General features: G+C 38.2%; 3 protein-coding genes across 3 annotated transcripts; all 3 read left to right on the forward strand.

Annotated features, from left to right (window-relative positions):
• The first annotated feature begins 59 nt into the window (after nucleotides 1–59).
• Nucleotides 60–7,119, forward strand: LOC18016219 (regulator of nonsense transcripts 1 homolog). The gene is made up of 28 exons (XM_006398332.2): nucleotides 60–755; nucleotides 985–1,236; nucleotides 1,316–1,486; nucleotides 1,635–1,685; nucleotides 1,771–1,863; nucleotides 1,933–2,028; nucleotides 2,144–2,194; nucleotides 2,275–2,393; nucleotides 2,494–2,602; nucleotides 2,776–2,898; nucleotides 2,973–3,044; nucleotides 3,248–3,319; nucleotides 3,417–3,483; nucleotides 3,614–3,756; nucleotides 3,828–3,899; nucleotides 3,974–4,102; nucleotides 4,280–4,435; nucleotides 4,554–4,667; nucleotides 4,752–4,850; nucleotides 4,927–5,004; nucleotides 5,083–5,217; nucleotides 5,423–5,497; nucleotides 5,586–5,688; nucleotides 5,797–6,125; nucleotides 6,224–6,268; nucleotides 6,372–6,443; nucleotides 6,647–6,778; nucleotides 6,877–7,119. The coding sequence occupies exons 1-28, from the start codon at nucleotides 219–221 to the stop codon at nucleotides 6,988–6,990; spliced, it is 3,609 nt and encodes a 1,202-aa protein (XP_006398395.1). The 5' UTR covers nucleotides 60–218; the 3' UTR covers nucleotides 6,991–7,119.
• A 2,201-nt stretch (nucleotides 7,120–9,320) lies between these two features.
• LOC18016220 lies at nucleotides 9,321–17,741 on the forward strand. Its single transcript, XM_024155192.1, is given in 24 exon segments — nucleotides 9,321–9,456; nucleotides 9,623–10,578; nucleotides 10,706–10,821; nucleotides 11,023–11,231; nucleotides 11,489–11,608; nucleotides 11,714–11,842; nucleotides 11,922–12,047; nucleotides 12,190–12,245; nucleotides 12,354–12,453; nucleotides 12,767–12,884; nucleotides 13,046–13,255; nucleotides 13,399–13,723; nucleotides 14,005–14,098; nucleotides 14,322–14,430; nucleotides 14,528–14,790; nucleotides 14,893–15,017; nucleotides 15,321–15,555; nucleotides 15,643–15,664; nucleotides 15,667–15,830; nucleotides 15,917–16,203; nucleotides 16,295–16,496; nucleotides 16,621–16,860; nucleotides 16,942–17,027; nucleotides 17,301–17,741. Coding segments are annotated over 23 exon segments (4,227 nt in total). The 5' UTR covers nucleotides 9,321–9,456; nucleotides 9,623–9,847; the 3' UTR covers nucleotides 17,461–17,741.
• A 252-nt stretch (nucleotides 17,742–17,993) lies between these two features.
• Nucleotides 17,994–20,296, forward strand: LOC18016221 (ATP synthase subunit delta', mitochondrial). The gene is made up of 2 exons (XM_006398334.2): nucleotides 17,994–18,391; nucleotides 19,644–20,296. The coding sequence occupies exons 1-2, from the start codon at nucleotides 18,125–18,127 to the stop codon at nucleotides 19,986–19,988; spliced, it is 612 nt and encodes a 203-aa protein (XP_006398397.1). The 5' UTR covers nucleotides 17,994–18,124; the 3' UTR covers nucleotides 19,989–20,296.
• The last annotated feature ends 1,315 nt before the right edge of the window (nucleotides 20,297–21,611 follow it).

Below are 21,611 nucleotides of genomic sequence, written 5' to 3' on the forward strand. Positions count from 1 at the left end.
TATTATATATACACATTTTATTTTTCCCACGCGCCCCCTTTCTTCTTCATTGACACGCACAGTGGTTTCCAATTCTCTCGAATTGTTCAGGGGTCCGTTTTCACTTTTCACTAGCGCACATAACCCTAACCCTAACTCTATCGCAGTTCAGGAAGAAAACAATTGAAGAAGAAACGAGCCAAAGAGCGACACGATCGTAACCAGGGAGCTTGATTTCTATGGATTCTCAACAGAGCGATCTCTTTGAGACGGCATCGCAGCCAGACACGGTGCCCGACGCGTATACCTTTTTGGAATTCAATTCTCAAGGTGATTCCGAGTTCGATTACCCAGAGTTCCGATCACCGACGGCATGGCCGACCCCGTCTGATTCCATCTCCATCGTCGACCCTTCCGATCGCGGCGGAGGAGGAGCTGCCGCGGATCATCATTCCGAGGCTTCGTCACCGTCTTCCCTTTCTGCAAGTGCCGGGAATGGCGGCAAAGTGGGACGTGGTGGAGTTGGGGCAAGTGGCGGTGTTAGTTGTAGCAGCCAGGTCGATGCATTGGCCACGGGTATGGGAAATTTGAACTTTGAGGAGGCTGGAGACGATGATGGTTTCGATTATGGTAAGAATGATTTCACGGAGCACGCGTGTAAGTATTGTGGTATCTCGAACCCAGCTTGCGTGGTTAGATGTAATGTGGCGTCCTGTAGGAAGTGGTTCTGCAATTCAAGGGGTAACACCTCCGGCTCGCATATCGTGAATCACCTGGTTAGTAAACGCCTCTGTAGTCTGTTTTTTTTTTTGTTTTTCGGGTCTTCGTCTCCATTGTCTGGAAGTGTTGTAGTTTCTTCTGTTGTGGTTAAGGCTGGTATTGATAGGTATCTGGTTTGGTTTGTTTGCTGCACCATTGCCATGCTATAGGAATACTTTTCAACTCTTGGGTTGCGGGAAGTTGCACCCTTTTAAGGATTTAAATGTATATCCTTTTATTTTTAAGGTTCGAGCAAAACACAAGGAAGTTTGTCTCCATAGAGACAGTCCGCTAGGGGAAACAATTCTCGAATGCTACAACTGTGGGTGTCGAAATGTCTTTCTTCTCGGTTTCATCTCGGCAAAGACAGACAGTGTTGTCGTTCTTCTCTGTAGAGATCCTTGTTTAAATGTAAATGCCTTGAAGGATATGAACTGGGACCTAAGTCAGTGGTGTCCCTTGATTGACGACAGGTGTTTCCTCCCTTGGCTTGTTAAGGTTCGTTTCTATCCTTACTTTTATTCCCCCTTAAAAAGACGTTCTCATATTAGAGCTATTATTAATTCTTGTTTTGCAGGTCCCATCAGAGCAGGAACAATTGAGGGCACGCCAAATTAGTGCACAGCAAATAAATAAGATAGAAGAATTATGGAAGACAAATCCGGATGCTACCCTTGAGGACCTTGAAAAACCTGGTGTAGATGATGAACCTCAGCCTGTTCAAACCAAGTATGAAGATGCATATCAGGTATACTTTTTCTCTTCTTTTTGTGAAACAAAAAAGTAATTTTATGCTCCAGAGAAGCAGTTAATTCATCATGCTAGTTTATTGGACGAGGTCACTGTTAGTATTATGCTTTTATTCTTAACCTTTTTGGTGGTTCTTCCTTGTGCAGTATCAAAATGTGTTTGCACCTCTTATTAAGCTCGAAGCAGATTATGACAAGGTGTGTGTTTAGTATTTGTAGGATTATTTTCCATTTCCCTTCTATGCTTGTTCGGTTGGGGCTTATCATCTTGATTCTGCTGTAGATGATGAAAGAGTCTCAAAGCAAGGAAAACCTCACAGTTCGGTGGGATATTGGTCTTAACAAGAAGCGCGTTGCATACTTCGTCTTCCCAAAGGTGGTTGAAACTTAGTGGTCGCTATTAAAACTTAATTAGGACATTGTCTGATTTGAACTTTTGATGCAGGAGGAAAATGAATTGCGATTGGTGCCTGGTGATGAACTACGTCTTCGCTACTCAGGAGATGCTGCTCATCCAGCTTGGCAATCAGTTGGGCATGTGGTATGCCTCTTTCCTGGTTTAGAGATGATTACATACAATATATTCGATAGCAGGGTGTATCATGTAAGTGAGAGCGTTTAGGTCCCTTACCTAGATTTCTTTTAAATTTCTTTAGATCAAGCTAACTGCACAAGAGGAGGTTGCTCTTGAACTCCGAGCTAATCAGGTGAGTTTGATACAATTGTTAGCCTTGCTTTTGACATTGACTTGTGGAGAGTATGCTCAACCTTATTTACTCGTGTGTAGGGAGTTCCAATTGATGTGAACCATGGTTTCTGTGTTGATTTTGTTTGGAAAAGTACAAGCTTTGATCGAATGCAGGGAGCAATGAAGAATTTTGCTGTAGATGAAACAAGTGTGAGTGGGTAAGTCAGTCAACTGAAAGCCTAGTTCCTTCTTGGTGTGTGTCCCTTTATTACTGCACGCTGATTAACCACTGAATTACTACGTTTCTGTTTTTTGAAGTTATATTTACCATCAGTTATTGGGACATGAAGTTGAGGCCCAGATGGTCCGAAACACACTACCTCGACGTTTTGGAGTTTTTGGTCTTCCAGAACTGAATGCATCTCAGGTAATTAATGATTTTCAGCTTATCAAGTTCATGGAGAATGTTTGTCGTAACTGCCTTTTTTTTTTTAATTTTCAGCATTTTTCTGATCCCATGTGCCTTGTCAACACAATGAGAAATTACTTTCTGAATCTACATAACGGATTTCTAATAGGTTATGTGGTATCCTTGATCAGGTTAATGCGGTGAAGAGTGTCCTTCAGAAGCCCATCAGCTTGATTCAAGGTCCACCTGGCACAGGCAAAACTGTGACTTCTGCTGCAATTGTGTATCACATGTCAAAACAGGGCCAGGGACAGGTAAAGCTGAATATTGATCTTTCAGGATGCTTTTTGTGAGTCGACTACCGTAGATCTAATTTATTGCCTAACAGGTCCTCGTTTGCGCCCCAAGCAATGTTGCTGTCGACCAACTAGCGGAAAAAATTAGTGCTACTGGTTTAAAGGTTAATATTTGGCCCCCAGTGTTTAGTATATATATATATATATCTTTTTTTTTTTTGAATTTAAATTTTCACTAGACCCTGGATACTCTTATTTATTATTCATTTTGGAAAGTTGCTCCCATCCAATTTTATTTGAAGAAGCTGAATATATACTTGTCAAATCATATTGTTCCTTTTTTAACTTCTTCCTACTCTGATGTCAGGTTGTTCGCCTTTGTGCAAAGTCAAGGGAAGCTGTAAGTTCTCCTGTAGAGCATTTGACTCTTCACTACCAGGTTTGCTCACATCGTGGCTTACTTTAACTCCCTGATTCGTTCTGTCCCCTTCATCTTTTTCTGTTTGTAGATTATTCATACGAATGGTTGGTTGCAGGTACGGCATCTTGACACATCTGAGAAGAGCGAACTGCATAAGCTACAGCAGTTGAAAGATGAACAAGGTCCCACATTGTTCAGCTTGTTATCTGTAGTTGACATTTTTTAATCTTTATTGCCAGTTTCTTGTAATTGATTTTTGAAGTGAACATGAATTTTACGGTATCTTTGCTTTCTCGTATTTATTGTCACTAGGTGAGCTGTCAAGCAGTGATGAAAAGAAATACAAAAATTTGAAACGAGCTACAGAACGCGAGATAACCCAGAGTGCTGATGTCATTTGCTGCACTTGTGTTGGTGCTGCGGATCTTCGGTTGTCAAATTTTAGATTTAGACAGGTTAAGATCGATTACTTAATTTTGAGCATCTCTAATTCTGTGGAAGCTGATATTGACTTCCTCTCTGATAGGTACTTATTGATGAGTCTACTCAAGCTACAGAACCTGAGTGCCTTATTCCTTTGGTCCTCGGGGTAAAGCAGGTATTAGCATTCTCAACGAGCTGGATTGTTACTGTTAAATTTTATCGATTGCTTACAAAAGTTTTTTGCACTAGGTTGTTCTCGTTGGTGATCATTGTCAGCTTGGCCCCGTCATTATGTGCAAGAAAGCAGCTCGTGCTGGCTTGGCGCAGTCTCTCTTTGAACGCCTTGTGACTCTTGGTATTAAACCAATTAGATTGCAGGTACTATTTTAGATGCAACCTAGTGTAGCAGATTTTACTTCTTGAAATGGAATTTTATTTGTTAATATTTTCATTTTTTTTAAGAAAGGTATGAGATTAAGGAAGATAATATCTTCTATTTCCCTTTCACTACATCTGGTGGCTGTCCACTAAACGTCGTCATATTCTTGATTTCAGGTTCAATATCGTATGCATCCAGCTTTGTCCGAGTTTCCATCCAATAGCTTCTATGAAGGAACACTACAGAATGGAGTCACAATTATTGAAAGGCAAACGACAGGGATTGATTTCCCATGGCCTGTGCCTAACCGGCCCATGTTTTTCTATGTCCAGGTATCAAATTTCGCTTTGGGATTAGTTTAGAACGTTTAAACACACCCTGGGCCTGGCCCCACCTTCAAAACTCATTAACAGGAAACTTAATCCATTTATATCGTCTTTCAATTTGCAGCTGGGGCAAGAGGAGATCAGTGCTAGTGGAACGTCATATTTAAATAGAACCGAGGCTGCTAATGTGGAGAAACTTGTGACCGCTTTCTTAAAGAGTGGAGTTGTCCCTAGTCAGGTGAGTGTAAATGGATTGTTTACTATGTCTAGTAAATTATTTTGGTATCTGCTGACGTTATCGAATTATGCTCGTGGTTATCAGATTGGAGTGATAACTCCATACGAGGGACAGAGGGCATACATTGTTAATTACATGGCAAGAAATGGTTCTCTCCGACAACAACTTTACAAGGAAATTGAGGTAAGTATTGTCAAAGTCGGTTTTAAAAAGGTTTTTTTAATCCTGCCAATTAGTTAACAAGCTTTCGGACTTACAGGTTGCTAGTGTTGATTCTTTTCAAGGAAGAGAAAAAGATTACATCATATTGTCCTGCGTTAGAAGCAACGAGCATCAGGTTAGTGGGTGCTCTGTGGCACATTGCTTCTGAGAAACATTGTAGAATTTGACTCGTAACTGCTGGTTTTATGGCCAGGGCATTGGATTTCTTAATGATCCACGGAGGCTCAACGTTGCACTTACACGTGCTCGTTATGGAATTGTTATTCTTGGAAACCCGAAGGTTCTTAGTAAACAGCCTCTGTGGAATGGCTTGCTGACACATTACAAGGTAAACCTATTATTATAAAGCAGAAATGAGGTCTTTTACTGGATCGTTATTGTCACCTTCTGTTGCCACTCAGTTCAGTTGTTACAACCATTTTTTTTTGTGAGGCTTTGGTGTGTTATCTATTTGAGTCCAGAATTTTTTGAGTAATATGAATGATTGTATGATACTAACTTGAGCATTTTGTTTGTTATCCTTATATCGACAGGAACACGAGTGCTTGGTTGAGGGACCTCTTAATAATTTAAAGCAGAGCATGGTACAGTTTCAGAAACCAAGAAAGGTACCAAATGAACCTCGATGTCCATCAACGTAGATTGCATCCTCGATAAGCAATTTGAACATTAATCCTCTCTCATTCGTGTTTTTAGATTTACAATGATCGAAGACTATTTTATGGTGGTGGGGCTGGCATAATTGGAAATGACAATTATGGTTCGGGTAATGCTGATAGAAGAGGCAGCCGTGGAAGGGGTAAATGTCCAGTACCTTTTTTCTGTATCTTCTGTGATTATATATGCCTTTTTCTGGCCTACCTAACGTGGATCCCGATGTTTAAACCTTTTCTTCTATTGATTTTAGCTGGTGGCTCTTATATGCCTTCTGGGCCACCTAATGGTGCTAGACTACACCCAGCTGGCTACCCAATACCTAGGGTACCACTTTCACCATTTCCTGGTGGTCCTCCTTCTCAGCCATACGCTATTCCAACTCGTGGACCTGTTGGTGCTGCTCCCCAACCTGGAAACCACGGTTTTGGTGCTGGTCGTGGAAGTTCAGTCGGTGGCCACCTTCCCCACCAACAAGCCACCCAGCATAATGTTGGAACTATTGGCCCTAATTTAAACTTTCCTCTTGATAGTCCAAATAGCCAGCCTTCACCTGGTGGTCCGCTATCCCAACCTGGATATGTAAATATTTTCAAATTTATATCTTTTATTCTTGGCATTGAAGCTCGATTATTTTTTGTTTTTGCTTTAAATCATGACACGATAGTTGCCTTCTACAGGGTAGCCAAGCGTTCAGGGATGGATTTATGGGTGGCATATCTCAGGTTGTCTTCTCGTTTAATGTTTTGCTTGGTGACTCGGTTACAGTCTATACTACTTTTTGTCTGTTTTTTAATCCCTTTTTATTTTTGCCAATACCAAAACCAGGATTTCTTGGGTGATGATTTTAAGAGCCAGGGATCTCATGTTCCTTACAACATGGCCGAGTTTTCCACACAGGTATAGTTTCTCTTCTGCTTTAGTCATTAGAAATGTCATACTTTGGGATATAGGATAAAGTATGATAAGCGTATTTTTGGAAACACGAATTTAGGAGGTTGGGCCAAATTTGTACTAGAAAGTTTCGTCTAGGAATCACTAGCTTTTTTCTTTCTTAACGTTGGGTTGTATTTTGATGATTTATGGGCCAAATTTGTTGGTAGGCCTCACAGGGAGGATATGCTGTTGATTATGCCACACAAGGAGCCCATGGAGCGTTTCCTGGAAACTTTATGAACCAGAATTCTCAAGGCGGTTATTCTCGTTTCGGTGGGAGTAACGAATTCATGTCTCAGGTATATGTATATGTTACACTGGGCGTTTCCTTTTAACACAGATTTTTGTTTTGATTATTCAAACACGTTCGTCTGAACCTTTTATTGCATTAATGCAGGAGTATATGGCACATGGAGGAGCACAAGGTCTTTTCACCCAAGCTGGCTTTATCGACTCATCCCAGGATGATGGACAACAGCATCCTTTTGGTGTGAACCAGTGGCGGATCTAAAACCATTTTCTGATTGTAGCATAATAAATTTAGTTTTTTTTGATATATTTATGCCGTATAATGATCTTGTTTCATAAAAAATGATAATTTGGTAACATTTTTGATATATATAAGTAATAACTTTCTTTAGCAACTAAAATCAAAGTAAGATATAATTATATTTTGTTGTAAATAGAACTGAGCGTTAACCCTTTTTTCCAAATTCGTTTGATTTTGGTTTGGTTTGGACAGTCAAAATGAATTGTGCACGTGTAGCGTTGGATAATTAATGGAGAAACTAGATTTTACTCCGCACGAGAACTTTTTTTAATCAAATATTATTTATGTTTTCTTTATAGATATAATATTTTTATAAATAACAAAGATTTATTTTTGTGTTTAGATATAATTATTTTTTAATTTTTTCTACTATATTATAATCATGATCATAAAAACATAATTTTAACCCGATTATTCTATTAATCGAAAAAAACCGTTATTATAAAAATATATTTTTAACTCACTCATTCTATTAATTCGAAAAAACTGTAATTACTAAACCATAATTCTATTTTTAACACATCCGTCATATTACTATATAATATAATTATTTACTAATTTTGAAATAATATTTATCTTAATATCTTGCATGTTTTGAATATAACACTGTAATTATAAAAAAAAACTTAATCCACTCTATCAAATTACCATATAATATTAATATTTATTAGTTTTCAATATGTGAAATTTAATTCTAATTGAATATGATTAAAAATACAATAAGGTATTCTCTTAATCATATTTGTTTTTCTAAAAATATTATTTAAATTTTCAAATGTTAAATTAAATCTGATTTATAATTAAAGAAGTATAAAATAATTTAAATTAATATTATTTTTAGAATTAAATTTAATTACTAAAATATTTTGAATTTTAAATTAAATATGACCTATATTTAAGGAAATTTTTAATCATCTAAATTCATATCTAATTTTCGGATTTGTTTTATATAAAAAAGAAAATATGTTTTTAAATAATATTACAATAATTTAGGATAATTTTAAAACTGTATTTAAAAATATTTTTAAAAAAATTTGGGAGTGTTTGGAAGCAAGTACTAAATATACTTCTATTTTAATATAATAGATATCAACTTTTATCTCCTTGCTGGGTTCCTTGTGAACTTGTGATCTTGAACACGTGTCATTTTTACATGAGGCGGTATTTAATGGATATTTTGTTGCGTCTCCAATAAAGCCCAGAAGCCCAAAAAATCAAACACGAAACGCGCTATCAGTTTTTTGGATCAACCTCTAACAGCCAAGAAACTCTCTTAATTTTGTTTTGGCTCCTCTCGAGATTTTAGCTGTAGCTTTAAATTCAAATAAAATTAGAAATGACTTTTCTCACGGACTATATAAATAACTAAATAGAAATACGAGATGCCGTGAACTTTATAGTTTATACCTGCTCACTAGCTTCTCCTAGTTAAATCTTCTAAATCAATATTTTAAATTTTTTCCTAATTATCTTTTTTTTTTAAACTGTTTCTCCCTAATTATCTCTCATAAGTCATATCAGTTTGCTGATATTGGCTTTTGAGTTTTGACACGCCTCAAATTTCTTCTATATCATTACAGTAATAAGTCAGTAACATGCCAAAAATGAAACAAAAAAACTCGATCTAACCTTTTTCAAATTTGTTATATCTTACTTGATAAAATAACCTGAGCTGTGACACATTTCATTTGGTTTTTAATGGCTATATAGGAGTTTCGCGTCAGAATTTTGACACGAGCCGATCGATTATACCCGCCTCTTGCATGTAGTTGAGATAAGATAAATACTTTTCAATCTTTTAATTTATTTTCCCTGATATTATTTCCTTGACCGTCTATAATATCTTATAAGTCTACACTGCTGATCAAAAGAAGAAAAAAAAAGCGTAAACGATTCCATCATACGTGCGAAACTGCGAATTCAGCATTCAGCAAAAATAAGAGTCTCGTAATTTATAGAAAAATAAGGATCACTATCGTAAACTCCGTCATTAAAAATTTTGCCTATGAAAGGAAAACAATTCCTTCTGAAATTTGTACCTTACATATACAAAAATAACTACTAAATTTTTTTTGATTATTTACATAGTAGCAAGCTTTTCTTTATAGTTTTTTCAATACAAAAAAAACTTTTCTTTTTTCTATTAGATAGGCGGCACTTTCTCTACTAACAAAAAAATGAATAAAGCTAGATTGATTTAGAAAAAAATTAGCAGTATTTATTTTTGACGCCGAGGACAGCTGTACATTTGATTTCAGCGTAGCTTCAACTCCATAACAGTCTCTCTCTCTCTCTCTCTCATACGCTGAAGAAAACAAAAGGAAAGCGAAGTAAAACAGAAAGAGACCATCTCTGACTCACTCCGGAAGATCCAAAGCTTCAACGCAAAATCCAGATTTTCCTTCCTTATCTTCGATTTCGTTTCAGGTTTAACCATCTTCTCCACTCTCTTCTCTTCGCCTTTCTCCTTTTCTCTTCTATCTGATAACGTATCGCCGACCTCTCCTCGTGCGGTGACTCAATTGTTTTCCTCTGATTAGATTTCTGAAATTTCCTTATGCGATTTTTGCTTCTTTTTTTTTCGTTGTTGCAGAAGTTAAATCTGTTCAGATTTTGTATGAGAGAACCACTGTCACGGGAAATTTTGAATTTGAGACTGTTTTATGGAGCTACTTGTGAATTCAGATTAGTTTCGTCTTTGCGGAAGCTTTACGGAATTGAACTTGAGCGACTGAGATTTGCGACTTTTGATTTGATGTCGTCTAGTGTTATTCCGGTTCTCTCGGGTTGTGTGTGACTGATTTTGCTTCCCTTGGTGATGCTCGAACTCGTGTTCTTGTGTGTCCTTCTGGTGCCCACGCCGTGTTTCGGCGTGGGATTATCTGCAGATGGAGATTCTGGTAACTCTAGTTCCCGGAGTTCCGTGACTTGTCAGGAACTGGATGGTGTTGGATCGTTCAATACCACTTGCACATTGAACTCGAATCTGCGTTTTGATTCTGATATATATGTATACGGAACGGGAAATCTCAACATACTTGCCCATGTCTTAGTCGATTGCCCCATCGAAGGATGTATGATCACCTTCAATGTTTCTGGAAACATTCATGTGGGTCAATCAGCGAGAATCCTTGCCGGGTCTGTGGTGCTTTCTGCTGTCAATTTAACAATGGATAGCAATTCTTCTATCTACACGACAGCATTAGCTGGACCACCACCTTCTCAGACTAGTGGAACGCCGGTTGGTACTGATGGCGCAGGTGGAGGCCATGGTGGGAGAGGTGCTTCCTGTGTGAAGAGCAATACATCAACTTATTGGGGTGGTGACGTTTATTCCTGGTCGTCTTTGCATGAACCGTGGAGCTATGGGAGCGAGGGAGGCGTTAAGTTATCCACAAAGAAAACCAGAGGCAAAGGTGGAGGTCGTGTCAAACTAATATTGAAGGACACAATACTGTTGAATGGATCTGTTTCCGCAGATGGTGGTGATAGTGGAGAGGAAGGGGGTGGAGGATCTGGAGGAAGTATCTGTATTCATGCGGTAAAGCTGTAAGTCCATGCTTCCATTTGACTCCTATCTCAATCATTTACAAATTTTGTGGAAGAATGAATTTTATCTTTACCTATTTAGAGCTGCAACCTGACAGTCTTCCTCGCGTGTCATTTGGTTATGTAGGAAGGGTTACGGTAAAATATCTGCATCAGGTGGGAGCGGATGGGGTGGAGGTGGTGGAGGAAGGATCTCCCTTGATTGTTATAGCATACAAGAAGATGTCAGAGTTCTTGTGCATGGTATGTATTTCTTTTGCTACCTTTCAGCGCTCATGCAAGCGACATAGGTCTTCTACAGGCTGTATTTATCATCCATGTGAATCTCATTAGTTGTCCTTTCTTGTTTCCAGTGTATATAGTTCTCCATTTAAGGCTGTGTGTTCAATATTTTAGCACTTCATCCATACTAAATTATTTGGTTCTATTGTCATTTAACTGCAGGTGGTGCAAGTATCGGGTGCCCCAAAAATGCTGGAGCAGCTGGAACGTACTTTAATGCAGAATTAGTGAGTTTAAGGGTTGGAAATGATAACATGACTACAGAGACAGAAACTCCTTTGCTCGATTTTCCTACAAGGCCTCTGTGGTCAAACATCTATGTAGATAATCATGCAAAAGTTTTGGTTCCGCTGCTGTGGACCAGAATGCAGGTCAGTTAATTTCATGAAATATCATTTTCTCTGCCCTGATTCTTTTGTGATCCGCGTACAGCTTATTAAATTAAGATACTTAGTAAAATATGATTGTGTTTCTATATGATTTCTTTAATTAGTTGACCTTTCAATTTTCAGTTCTTTTTCTTATTTAGGTTTATTAAGCTCCTTAATCTCGCTTTCTACAAATACAATTTTGTGTTGGCATTACCCCTAAATGTTTCTTTTTTATTTTTACTTTTCTGATTATGAAGGTCAGGGGTCAAATCAGTCTTTATCGGGGAAGTAGCATTGTCTTTGGGTTATCAAAATATCCTATTTCAGAATTTGAGCTTGTTGCAGAAGAGCTTTTAATGAGTAACTCTGTTATAAAGGCAGGTTATTGTTCCTAACCATTCAGTAACAATCTTGTTTCTCTTTTACTGTCTTGTTATATGTTTCGTTATGTTAAGTTTTTTTTTATTTTTCCTTCAATGAAGGTTTTTGGTGCATTACGGCTTGTTACCAAGATGCTGCTCATGTTGAATTCTGTGATTCAAATTGATGGTGAAGGAAACCCTGCAGTGCCTTCTTCTGTCCTTGAAGTTCGCAACCTTGCAGTTCTAACGGTATACTTAAATCTTATCATTTCTCATTTTCTTCTACTGGTTGGGTTGGAAGATAGATTTTGACTTCATATTGTTGTAGGAAAATTCCGTCATTACTTCTAATGCGAACTTGGGTGTATATGGCCAAGGAATGTTGACGCTCACCGGTTCAGGGGATGCAATTAAAGGCCAGAGACTTTCCTTGTCTCAGTTTTACAACATAACTGTAAGAAACTATTGTTTTAATATATAATGATTATATCATCCAGTTTATGTTGATTTGTTTATATCTACTGTATGTTATTGTGAGATCATGTTTCTGTCTGTCTGTTACAAACATTTACTTAAACAGTTCCTCGATTTTTCAGATTGGACCAGGTTCTGTACTTCAAGCACCACTTGACGATGACGAAAGCAAAAATGCGTGAGTAGAACTTCCGATACGTTTACATTATTTTTCTGTTGTAGGTGATTAGTGGTAGACCTAACAATTGAATCGCTTGTGCTTGAAAATTTCTTTCTTTTTTTACAGGGTTACACAAACCCTATGTGAGAGCAACACATGCCCAATAGACTTGATAAGTCCACCGGATGATTGCCATGTCAACTATACACTATCCTTTTCCCTTCAGGTAAATTTAATAAAGAAGTATCTTGATGCAAATTTATCTTTCTAGCACGAGCTAAATTTTGTGATGTATAGACTTTGTACTACGTACACAAGTAAGGAGTCTACCTTCAATAAATAATCAGGCTGATCGAAACTTTTTGCTATATGAGCCAAACAATTATGAGTTCCATTATCCTGAAACACCTCTAGTTGTAGTAATCCTTTCTGTGTTACTATCCTAGAGAAAAATCAGACTCAACTGCTTCCTGGTAATGAATTTCTTTTAGGTTTAGCTTCCAAATTTTGATAATTTTTTAACCATTTAATTTTTTTAGATATGTCGAGTTGAGGACATTCTTGTGAGTGGACTTGTTAAAGGAAGCATAATTCAAATCCACAGGGCAAGAACGGTAGTAGTTACTGATGAAGGCTTGATCACTGCATCTGAATTTGGTACGTAAACTGTAAAATCTTTAATTCTCTTTTCATTAAATTCCTATTGTTTTGGTACGTAGATCGCAGAGGGATTCTGACCATGTCGTTAGAAATTTTGAAATACCTTTCTGCGCATTTGAGAAGATTATGGTTTCTGATTTTATAAATTTATATTACAGGTTGCAGTGGTGGCCTGGGGAAAGGACTTTATTCAAATGGGGCTGGTAGTGGTGCTGGGCATGGAGGGCGAGGGGGATCAGGCTTTTTCAATGGGAGAGTATGCAATGGAGGTCATACCTATGGCGATCCAGATTTTCCCTGTGAGTTAGGCAGCGGAGCTGAAAGTCCAGATAAATCATATGGGAATGTGATTGGTGGAGGGATGATTGGTCAGAACCATTGCAGTTCACTTTTCTGATTATATAGTTTTTCTATTATTATAGAAAAGCTGGCAGCCAATAGTACACTGAACTATCTGTTTACTCATCTAACACTGTCAAGTCACATGTGCATTTTTTTTCCACCTTTTCAGTAATTGGCTCCATCCATTTTCCTCTTTTGACACTTAATCTGCGTGGGCATCTAAGCTCTGATGGCCAAAGCCTTGGAAAGCCAGTAGCGAAGGGTAACAGATCTTTGGTCGGTGGAGTTGGTGGAGGATCTGGTGGGACGATTCTTCTTTTCCTTCAGAGGCTTGAACTCTCAAAAAATTCATCTCTGTCAGTTCGAGGGGGCCGGGGTGGCCCTCTTGGGGGTGGAGGGGGTGGAGGTGGGAGACTTCACTTTCACTGGGACATGTTACACACTGGTGACGAGTATTTTCCTGTTGCAACCGTCAAGGGCTCCATCAGTAATAGGTATGCACCATTATCACGATTGCATGCTTGTTACTTTGTGGGTCATTTGTAGTTACTGAGGTAAAGGCATGCATATATGCGTTGATTCGTAGTAGTTAATACTATGCATCGCCATGGGTATGAGAGTACAGTGGATTCTCAGTGTTGATGCTTGAGACTCTGCCTATACTATTTTTTTTTTTTTGAAGCAAATTTTGGAACGTGTCTTGGAACTCTGTGGAAAACGTATCTCTATGAGTTTGAAAACAGACCTTGAATTTCTTGCTTTCTGATGTCTTCAGAGGAGGTGCAGGGGACAATGGAGGCCGTTTCGGGGAAGTGGGAACGATGACTGGAAAGAAGTGTCCCAAGGGACTCTATGGTACATTTTGCTTGGTAAGTCTTATGGGTTATTATATTTTAGTTACATCGACACTGGCCATTTATGTCTTAGCTTTTCACCATCGTTGCTTATCCCTCATTCCAGCAACAAAATGGGTGTACCAAACCACGAGATTAGACAGGCCCAGTATTGTTCTTTTAGCATGATTGCAAATCCTGCCTTGTTTGCTTGTGCCTGATACTTTTTTGATATTTCTGGATTCATGCGTTGTTTCAGGAATGCCCCATTGGCACTTACAAGAATGTTGAAGGCTCTGACAAACGTCTTTGTACACCCTGCCCACCTGAGCATCTTCCTAATCGTGCGAAATTTGTATACGTGCGAGGTATTTTATCTTATAGTTCTCTTATCCTTCCGTCCCCTGATATTGTGTTTCTTCTTAATTGAGATGTCTTCTGACGGAAGGATCTTTGATTCTATAGGAGGAGTCAGCGAACCTGTTTGTCCTTACAAATGTGTATCTGACAAGTACAGAATGCCAAACTGCTATACACCTCTGGAAGAGCTTGTTTATACATTTGGAGGGCCATTACCCTTTACTCTTCTTCTATCTTGTGTGGTGGTAGTTCTGGGTCTGTTGCTAAGCACATTAAGTATCAAATTGCTCAGATTAAGTTTCTATGGTGCCGGTTCCATCGAAAACCAGAGTTCTCATTGTTTACCCCATCTTCTGTCACTCTCTGAGGTATGGTGTTGCGGAAATTGCCTTTTCCCAAATCTTCCCTTTTTTGACATAAGGATCCAGTATTGTTCAACCAAACTTTCCGGCCTATTTTTGTCATTCTAGGTACGAGGCGCAAAATCTGATGATACACAAACCCATGCTTACCGTATGTACTTCATGGGTCCAAACACTTTCAGGGAACCATGGCATCTTCCCTACTCTCCTCCTGATGCAATCATCGAGATAGTGTAAGGATATAACTTGTCTGGGTCAAATTCTGTTGCCTTTGGATGCCACTGAATGTTTGAATGAAGTGGGTGAACTAAAAACTACTCGCAAGAATAAGATTAAGTTACAATCTCTTTTGTGCTACTTATTAATAACAAGTATGTCTGTTCTTTACCATTTCCTGAAGTAGTGACTTTTTATGTCGTTAATGCAGAGTCAATTTTCTTAAGTCCTACTCTTTGCTAACCAATGTGACATTAACTCTGGCTCAATTTATTCCAAGGCATGTCCACTCATTGTTTTGTACATTTCTGATTTTGCAGGTATGAAGATGCTTTTAACAGATTTATTGATGAGATTAACTCTACAGCGGCATATGATTGGTGGGAAGGGTCTGTGCACAGCATTCTATCAGTTCTCGCATATCCCTGCGCCTGGTCTTGGAAACAATGGCGTCGCAGGAGAAAAATTCATCGCCTTCAGGAATATGTTAAATCTCAATATGACCACTCTTGCCTCCGCTCATGCAGATCTAGAGCTCTCTACAAAGGCATGAAGGTTCGGGTTCTAATAATTAACTTGTTGCTTCACAATCAGCTAGCTTTTACTTCGCATTTTGACTGTCTGTGTCCAATGTCGAAACAGGTTGGAGCCACTCCGGATCTGATGTCGCATTCGTAGATTTCTTTCTTGGCGGTGACGAGAAGCGTGTAGATAGGGTCTCTATTATACAGAAAAGATTCCCAATGTGCATACTTTTTGGTGGAGATGGAAGTTATATGTCACCCTATAGTCTTCATAGTGATACACTGTTAACAAACCTTCTTGGCCAGGTAATCTTATCTCTCTCCGTATTTTTCTTTTTCTTCCAAAATCTCCACTCTGAAAGTATCCTAATGGCCCCAAATCACTATTTCAGCACATCCCACCAAGTGTTTGGCACCGTTTTGTTGCCGGTTTAAATGCACAGCTTAGGACTGTGAGGCACGGATCAATTCGTTCAGCATTACTTCCTGTCATTCGGTGGATAAACAGCCATGGAAATCCTCAACTCGAATTCCACGGAGTAAGAATTGAACTTGGATGGTTTCAAGCTACAGCTTCTGGATATTACCAACTTGGTATCTTGGTTTTTGTTGGCGATTTTCCTCTGAACTCTGTAAGCCCATCAATTTCATTCAGCAGAAGTGACGACGAGTCACCACGGTGAGCCATTGATAGATTGTGTTTCTCTTTGATCTAAACTGGTCATTATCACTCAACCTGCTTAATCGTAACTCCATTATTCTTGGAACAGCTCTGCATGTCCCAGCAAATCTCTTATTGAGTTGCAACAAAACTTGATCCAACCTGGCCATGGATTATCTCGGAAGAGAATCAACGGTGGAATCAATGGAGGCCTCATCAATGAGATTTCAATAGAATCTCTGGAGTACAGGAGGGACTTACTTTTTCCATTTTCTCTCCTACTGAACAATACCCGACCCGTTGGTCGTCAGGTTACATATTCTCCACTCCTGAATAAACTATTCTCCTGATTTTTTTCTTTCTTTTTATTATCTTCGAATTTTTTTCTTTTAGTTTTGTGTTAACATTAGCAATATCTTCATCTGGTGTATGCAGGATAATCTTTTACGTTTAATCTCCATCCTTCTTCTTGCGGATCTTTCAGTTACGCTTCTCGCATTGCTTCAGTTCTATTGGCTTGCCCTTGCAGCCTTTCTCGCTATTCTCCTGATTCTCCCTCTCTCTCTGCTTTGCCCATTCCCCGCTGGCCTTAACGCCTTATTGAGTAAAGAATTGAGAAGAGCCTCACTTACTCGTATCTACTCCCTTTGGAACGCAACATCTCTAACAAACATAGTGAGTCGATCGATTCAAACGTTTTTCAATACAAGTGTGCTCCTTTATTCTGTATTATATCTTATTCTCTATTTTTTGCAGATTGTGGCTTTCATTTGCGGTATCATTCATTCCGGGTTTTTCTCTGACCAGCAAGATGATCAGATCAACATCTGGAACGCAATAAGGTAGTAACTAGTGTTATTGTTCTGTCCTTGTGTCTTTAAATTATCCACACGAAGAACACTAGCAAAACCCTCCCGTAAATATATTGGATTTTGATCACATGATCTAGCATCTAATACTATCATCAGTCTTAATCTTAAGCTCATTTTTTTTTCTGGTTCTAGAGAGACGCTTTCAGAGATATTCACTATTTGATGAAACTTTTGTTTATAGAACGTGAAACTCTTTTACTTGTTAATGTATAATAAGTAAATTGGTTTTAATGTTTTTGGCAGGGATGATGATAAGTGGTGGGTATTACCAACAGTCCTCTTGTTACTCAAGTCAATACAAGCTCGGTTCCTTGATTGGCACGTCGCAAATCTTGAAGTACAGGATTTCTCTCTTCTTTGTCCCGATCCAGATACTTTCTGGGCATATGAATCTGGAGCTTGACAATCCAAAGACAGACAACATCATTAAAGAAGGAAAGCAAAAGATATATCTTATTTTTTCATGTAAATCTGGTAACAAGTACAACTTCTCAGTGTTAGGTGTTATATGGTTATGTATTCCTGGAGTAAACTTAGGGTTTTGCCAGATGAAATGGTAGTTTTAGATACCAGTGAGAGAGAATGTGAGTTATGTAATGCTTTTAAGTTTTGCAACAACGTACATTTTAGAACACAATGGAGAGCCATTCTAAAAAGTAAAACCTAACCGCAAATTAAGTTAAATTAATTTTTTTTTGTTTGATATCTGAAAGTTCTAATCGAACCTAGATGTTTTGCTATCTAAGTTATAAGAATCAACACACCTGCAAATGGTACAAGAATCAATAAGACTGAAAAAGTTGGGAAGATTAAAATAGCTGAATGAGCCATAAATGGGCTGTGGGCTTAGTCGTTTTAAGACTGGGCCATTCCTAGTTTATGTTTGGCCCAAATTAGAGTTAGAGAACTCGCTCCACGCGCCACCAAAAGCGCGTCAGCTTCAGAGTCCGAGAACACTTGAGCTACAGCATTTTTAAGAGTTCTCGGATTCTCTCTATCGGCTCCTTCTCTCATCTGCGTCGTATTTCCCAATTTTCCCGAGACTCATTCACCACCAAATCGCCGCCATGTTCAGACAAACTTCTCGCCTCCTCTCCCGATCTATCGCCGCCGCATCCTCGAAATCGGCGACGACTCGTGCCTTTTCAACGGAACTTCCATCGACGGTCGATTCGACTTTCATCGAGTCATGGAAGAAAGTCGCACCGAACATTGACCCGCCGCAGACTCCTTCTTCCTACATGAAGCCTCGTCCTTCGATTGCGTCGTCGATCCCAACCAAGCTCACCGTCAATTTTGTCCTCCCTTACACATCTGAGCTTGCCGGGAAAGAGGTCGGTTTTCATATTCTTCGATCGTCGTTTCCATTTTGTTTTTAGGGTTTGATCTGTATTTTATTCCTGGTTTATGTCGTAAGGTTATATCTAGGTATTGGATTGTGTGGATTGTGTTTGGCTTTTGGTTTGTGATTCATCTATGGATTTGTGGAAATTCTTGAACAGCATTTCGTATCGGGTATTTGAATCATGATAAGGTATGAAAATGTGTTTGATTAGGTCTTAGGACCATTGATTTTGGTTAGATCTGACGGCGTTCAATATTAGGGTTTTGATGGCGAAACCTGAGACTAGCAGAAGTGCTGATTTTTGCGGTAAAATGATAACGATATTTTAGTTTCTGGATGTCTTTGAAGAGTCGTTAGGAATGAAGGTTTGCGAAAAAAAAGTTGCACCTGTTAGTGAATAAGAATAACCAAAGCTCCTTAGCTATTCAGGTTAACCATGTGTTGTCTCTGAAAATGGTGCTTGTTGGTTTTTTTTTGGAGTGAGTTTCTTGTTAGATTCATCACTGAAATGTTGAGGCTAGTTGATTAATCCATTGCCCCTCTTAGCTCTTTGTTGATCTATAATTTTTTTTGGGTCAAATGTTGATCAATCATTAAAATGTGATATTTGCTTTGCAACTCTTAAAAGAGGTTTGTTAATTCTATTCATAGAAATGATCCCAATTTTAGTGTTCTGGCTTTTATGGTTTCTATTTCCAATACAATGGTATTGAGAAAAAATGTCTGATTCATATAGAATCTATTATAGTGAGATTTGTGGCCAGTATTAATCCTACACGATATTGATAAACCTGTGTCGAGTGCTGGCTGTTAATATTGTGAATTGGTATAATAAATGTATATCTATTCTCTTTTTTTATTGATATATAATAATGTGGTATACATGCAGACTGAATGTCACTTACAACTTCTTAACTTTCATGGCCAGTTGTAATCTGTTCATTGTTATATCGTATAGTATTCATATTCTCATTGTTTACAGTTAAATACACTGTAGATCGTGCATTCGCTGTGGTATCTTTTCATGTAGAATGCATCGAAAACTTATATCGTCCCAGGCTTACTTCCTGATGCATCGAAAGCTTATACCATCTTTTTTGGCCGGCATCGAAAGCTAGTATCATCATGATCTTCTATTCATACAAAATCAAAAATGACCCCCTTGTTCTTGATTGGTTTCATTCTTGCATCCTTAATCATAACTCAAAGAAGCTTATTGGTTTCTCTTTGTCCACTTAAAGGTCGACATGGTCATCATTCCCGCGACAACAGGACAAATGGGTGTTTTGCCCGGACACGTTCCAACAATTGCTGAGCTGAAACCCGGTATGATGTCCGTTCACGAAGGCACTGATGTGAAGAAATACTTCGTGAGCAGTGGTTTCGCATTCCTCCACGCAAATTCGGTCGCAGACATAATAGCGGTCGAGGCCGTGCCGCTTGAAAACATTGACCCTAGCCAAGTCCAAAAGGGTTTAGCTGAGTTCACACAGAAACTAGCTTCTGCCACAACAGACCTTGAGAAAGCAGAAGCACAGATTGGTGTCGAAGTTCACAGTGCTATGAACGCAGCTCTCTCAGGCTAAAAGAATGTTCTCTCTCTCTCTCTTCTTCCTTCTTTGTTTCTTCGAAGAAAAAAACTAAATCATTTGGCTTTTCAAGTGATTAGCGAAGGCCCTTTTTACTACAAAGGATGGAATAAATTAGAAATTGATTTTTCCTTTTTCATTGTGTTGGACTTTGTTTTTCAATAAATGATTTTGTTGACGGGCACAAAACATAAAGAAGTGTCGTGTGTTCATATCTCTATTTGTTGTGTTGAGAAACTAAAGTTTCGAATCTTTTTATGGTTTTCATTTCCTAATATTTTATGTAAGACTTGTGTTAACTCTCTTCTTTCATTTCACTTTATGTTTTTCCTGCATTTTTTAATGAAAAATGGAAACTGGTTAATTTAATGCGCCCACAATTTGCTACTTTGCGGGAAAATATGCTTTTCCATAGTTCAAGCTAGAAAACAAAAAATGAGAAGAAAAAACATAATGCTTTCGGATGTGATAAACTGAACCAGTAAAAATTTTGAATCAGAAATGGGCCTTAAAATAAAAAGTATGGGCTAAGTGCCAAACTAAAAAAGGCTTAAGCCCACTGCAAAGTCCGCGAAACCCAGATGATAATTGATTCCAAAACTTCTTCCCCCATTCGCAGAGTTAGAGCGTGCTATTAAGTTCCTTCTCATTTTACCCTTGACTCCGCCCAAAAAGCTCATTTTCGCAAAATGCAAAATTTCAGCACGTGAGGAGAAGTTTGATTAGGATTGAAATACATAGTTGTTTCTCCTAATAGGGGAATTTTAAAATCAATTGAAAAGGCCAAATTTGATCCAATTCATCCAAGAAGTTTTTAATTTCCACAAAAAAAAAAATCAAAATATTTAAAAAAAGAACTGTATTTTGGAAATGATTTCTAAAAATAAATGACCGATCACGACGATCTCGTTGACTTGGCCGCATAAAAATTTTCCACTTATATAATAGAAGGGCAACTATTTTTATCATATGTGTTATGTATATTAACTACGGATGTTAATAGACATATTCTTAACGAGAGTAAAATAAACAATAACTTTTGCCAATAATAGAGAAAGCTCTATCAGAATTTGAGTCATGAAGGCAGCTATTTTGTTTATCGTATCTTGTGTTGTTATGTTTCTTGTTTTGAATTATATTGGAGGTAACATATGAATTACCTTTTAGTATTTATATTCGTCATTCAGGGTATAAGGCAAAATTAATAGGAGATTCTAAAAAAAAAAAAAGGGTTCCTCCCTCCTAAAAGTTAGGAAGAGATTACTAAAATCAGTGAAGAACCTATCATAAGCTTTAAGTGATCCTCCCCAAATTTTTAGTAACTCTTCCTAAGATTTTCAACTACAATTTTGTTGCAGCCTTAATTGTGTCTTTAAAAGTATTTATCTACAATATAACAACTAACTCTGTTTATTTTATAAAAACAATAGATGTAGAAGCTGCACCCACACCTAAACGTAAGTGTGACCTTCAGGCTAGAGGAATTTACACTGGAAAATGTGGAAATGATGGAAACAAGGTGTGCAAAGGCGACACCAACAAGGAACATGGAGCCAACTATGCTATTTGTCAATGTTATGACATGCCTTTTAACTTTTCGGTTGCACATAAGTGCACTTG

The sequence above is a fragment of the Eutrema salsugineum genome, unplaced genomic scaffold, assembly GCF_000478725.1.
Source record: "Eutrema salsugineum unplaced genomic scaffold, Eutsalg1_0 scaffold_20, whole genome shotgun sequence".
Taxonomy (NCBI): Eukaryota; Viridiplantae; Streptophyta; class Magnoliopsida; order Brassicales; family Brassicaceae; genus Eutrema; species Eutrema salsugineum.

What these genes read in the sequence shown, in the direction of transcription:
- LOC18016221 (XM_006398334.2), top strand. Translation starts at nt 18,125, where the DNA reads ATGTTCAGACAAACTTCTCGCCTCCTCTCCCGATCTATCGCCGCCGCA. An exon ending in CTGAGCTTGCCGGGAAAGAG is followed by an intron (nt 18,392 to 19,643) that starts GTCGGTTTTCAT and finishes GTCCACTTAAAG; the next exon opens with GTCGACATGGTCATCATTCC.
- LOC18016219 (XM_006398332.2), top strand. Translation starts at nt 219, where the DNA reads ATGGATTCTCAACAGAGCGATCTCTTTGAGACGGCATCGCAGCCAGAC. An exon ending in TTGAACTCCGAGCTAATCAG is followed by an intron (nt 2,195 to 2,274) that starts GTGAGTTTGATA and finishes ACTCGTGTGTAG; the next exon opens with GGAGTTCCAATTGATGTGAA. An exon ending in GCAGTTGAAAGATGAACAAG is followed by an intron (nt 3,484 to 3,613) that starts GTCCCACATTGT and finishes TATTGTCACTAG; the next exon opens with GTGAGCTGTCAAGCAGTGAT.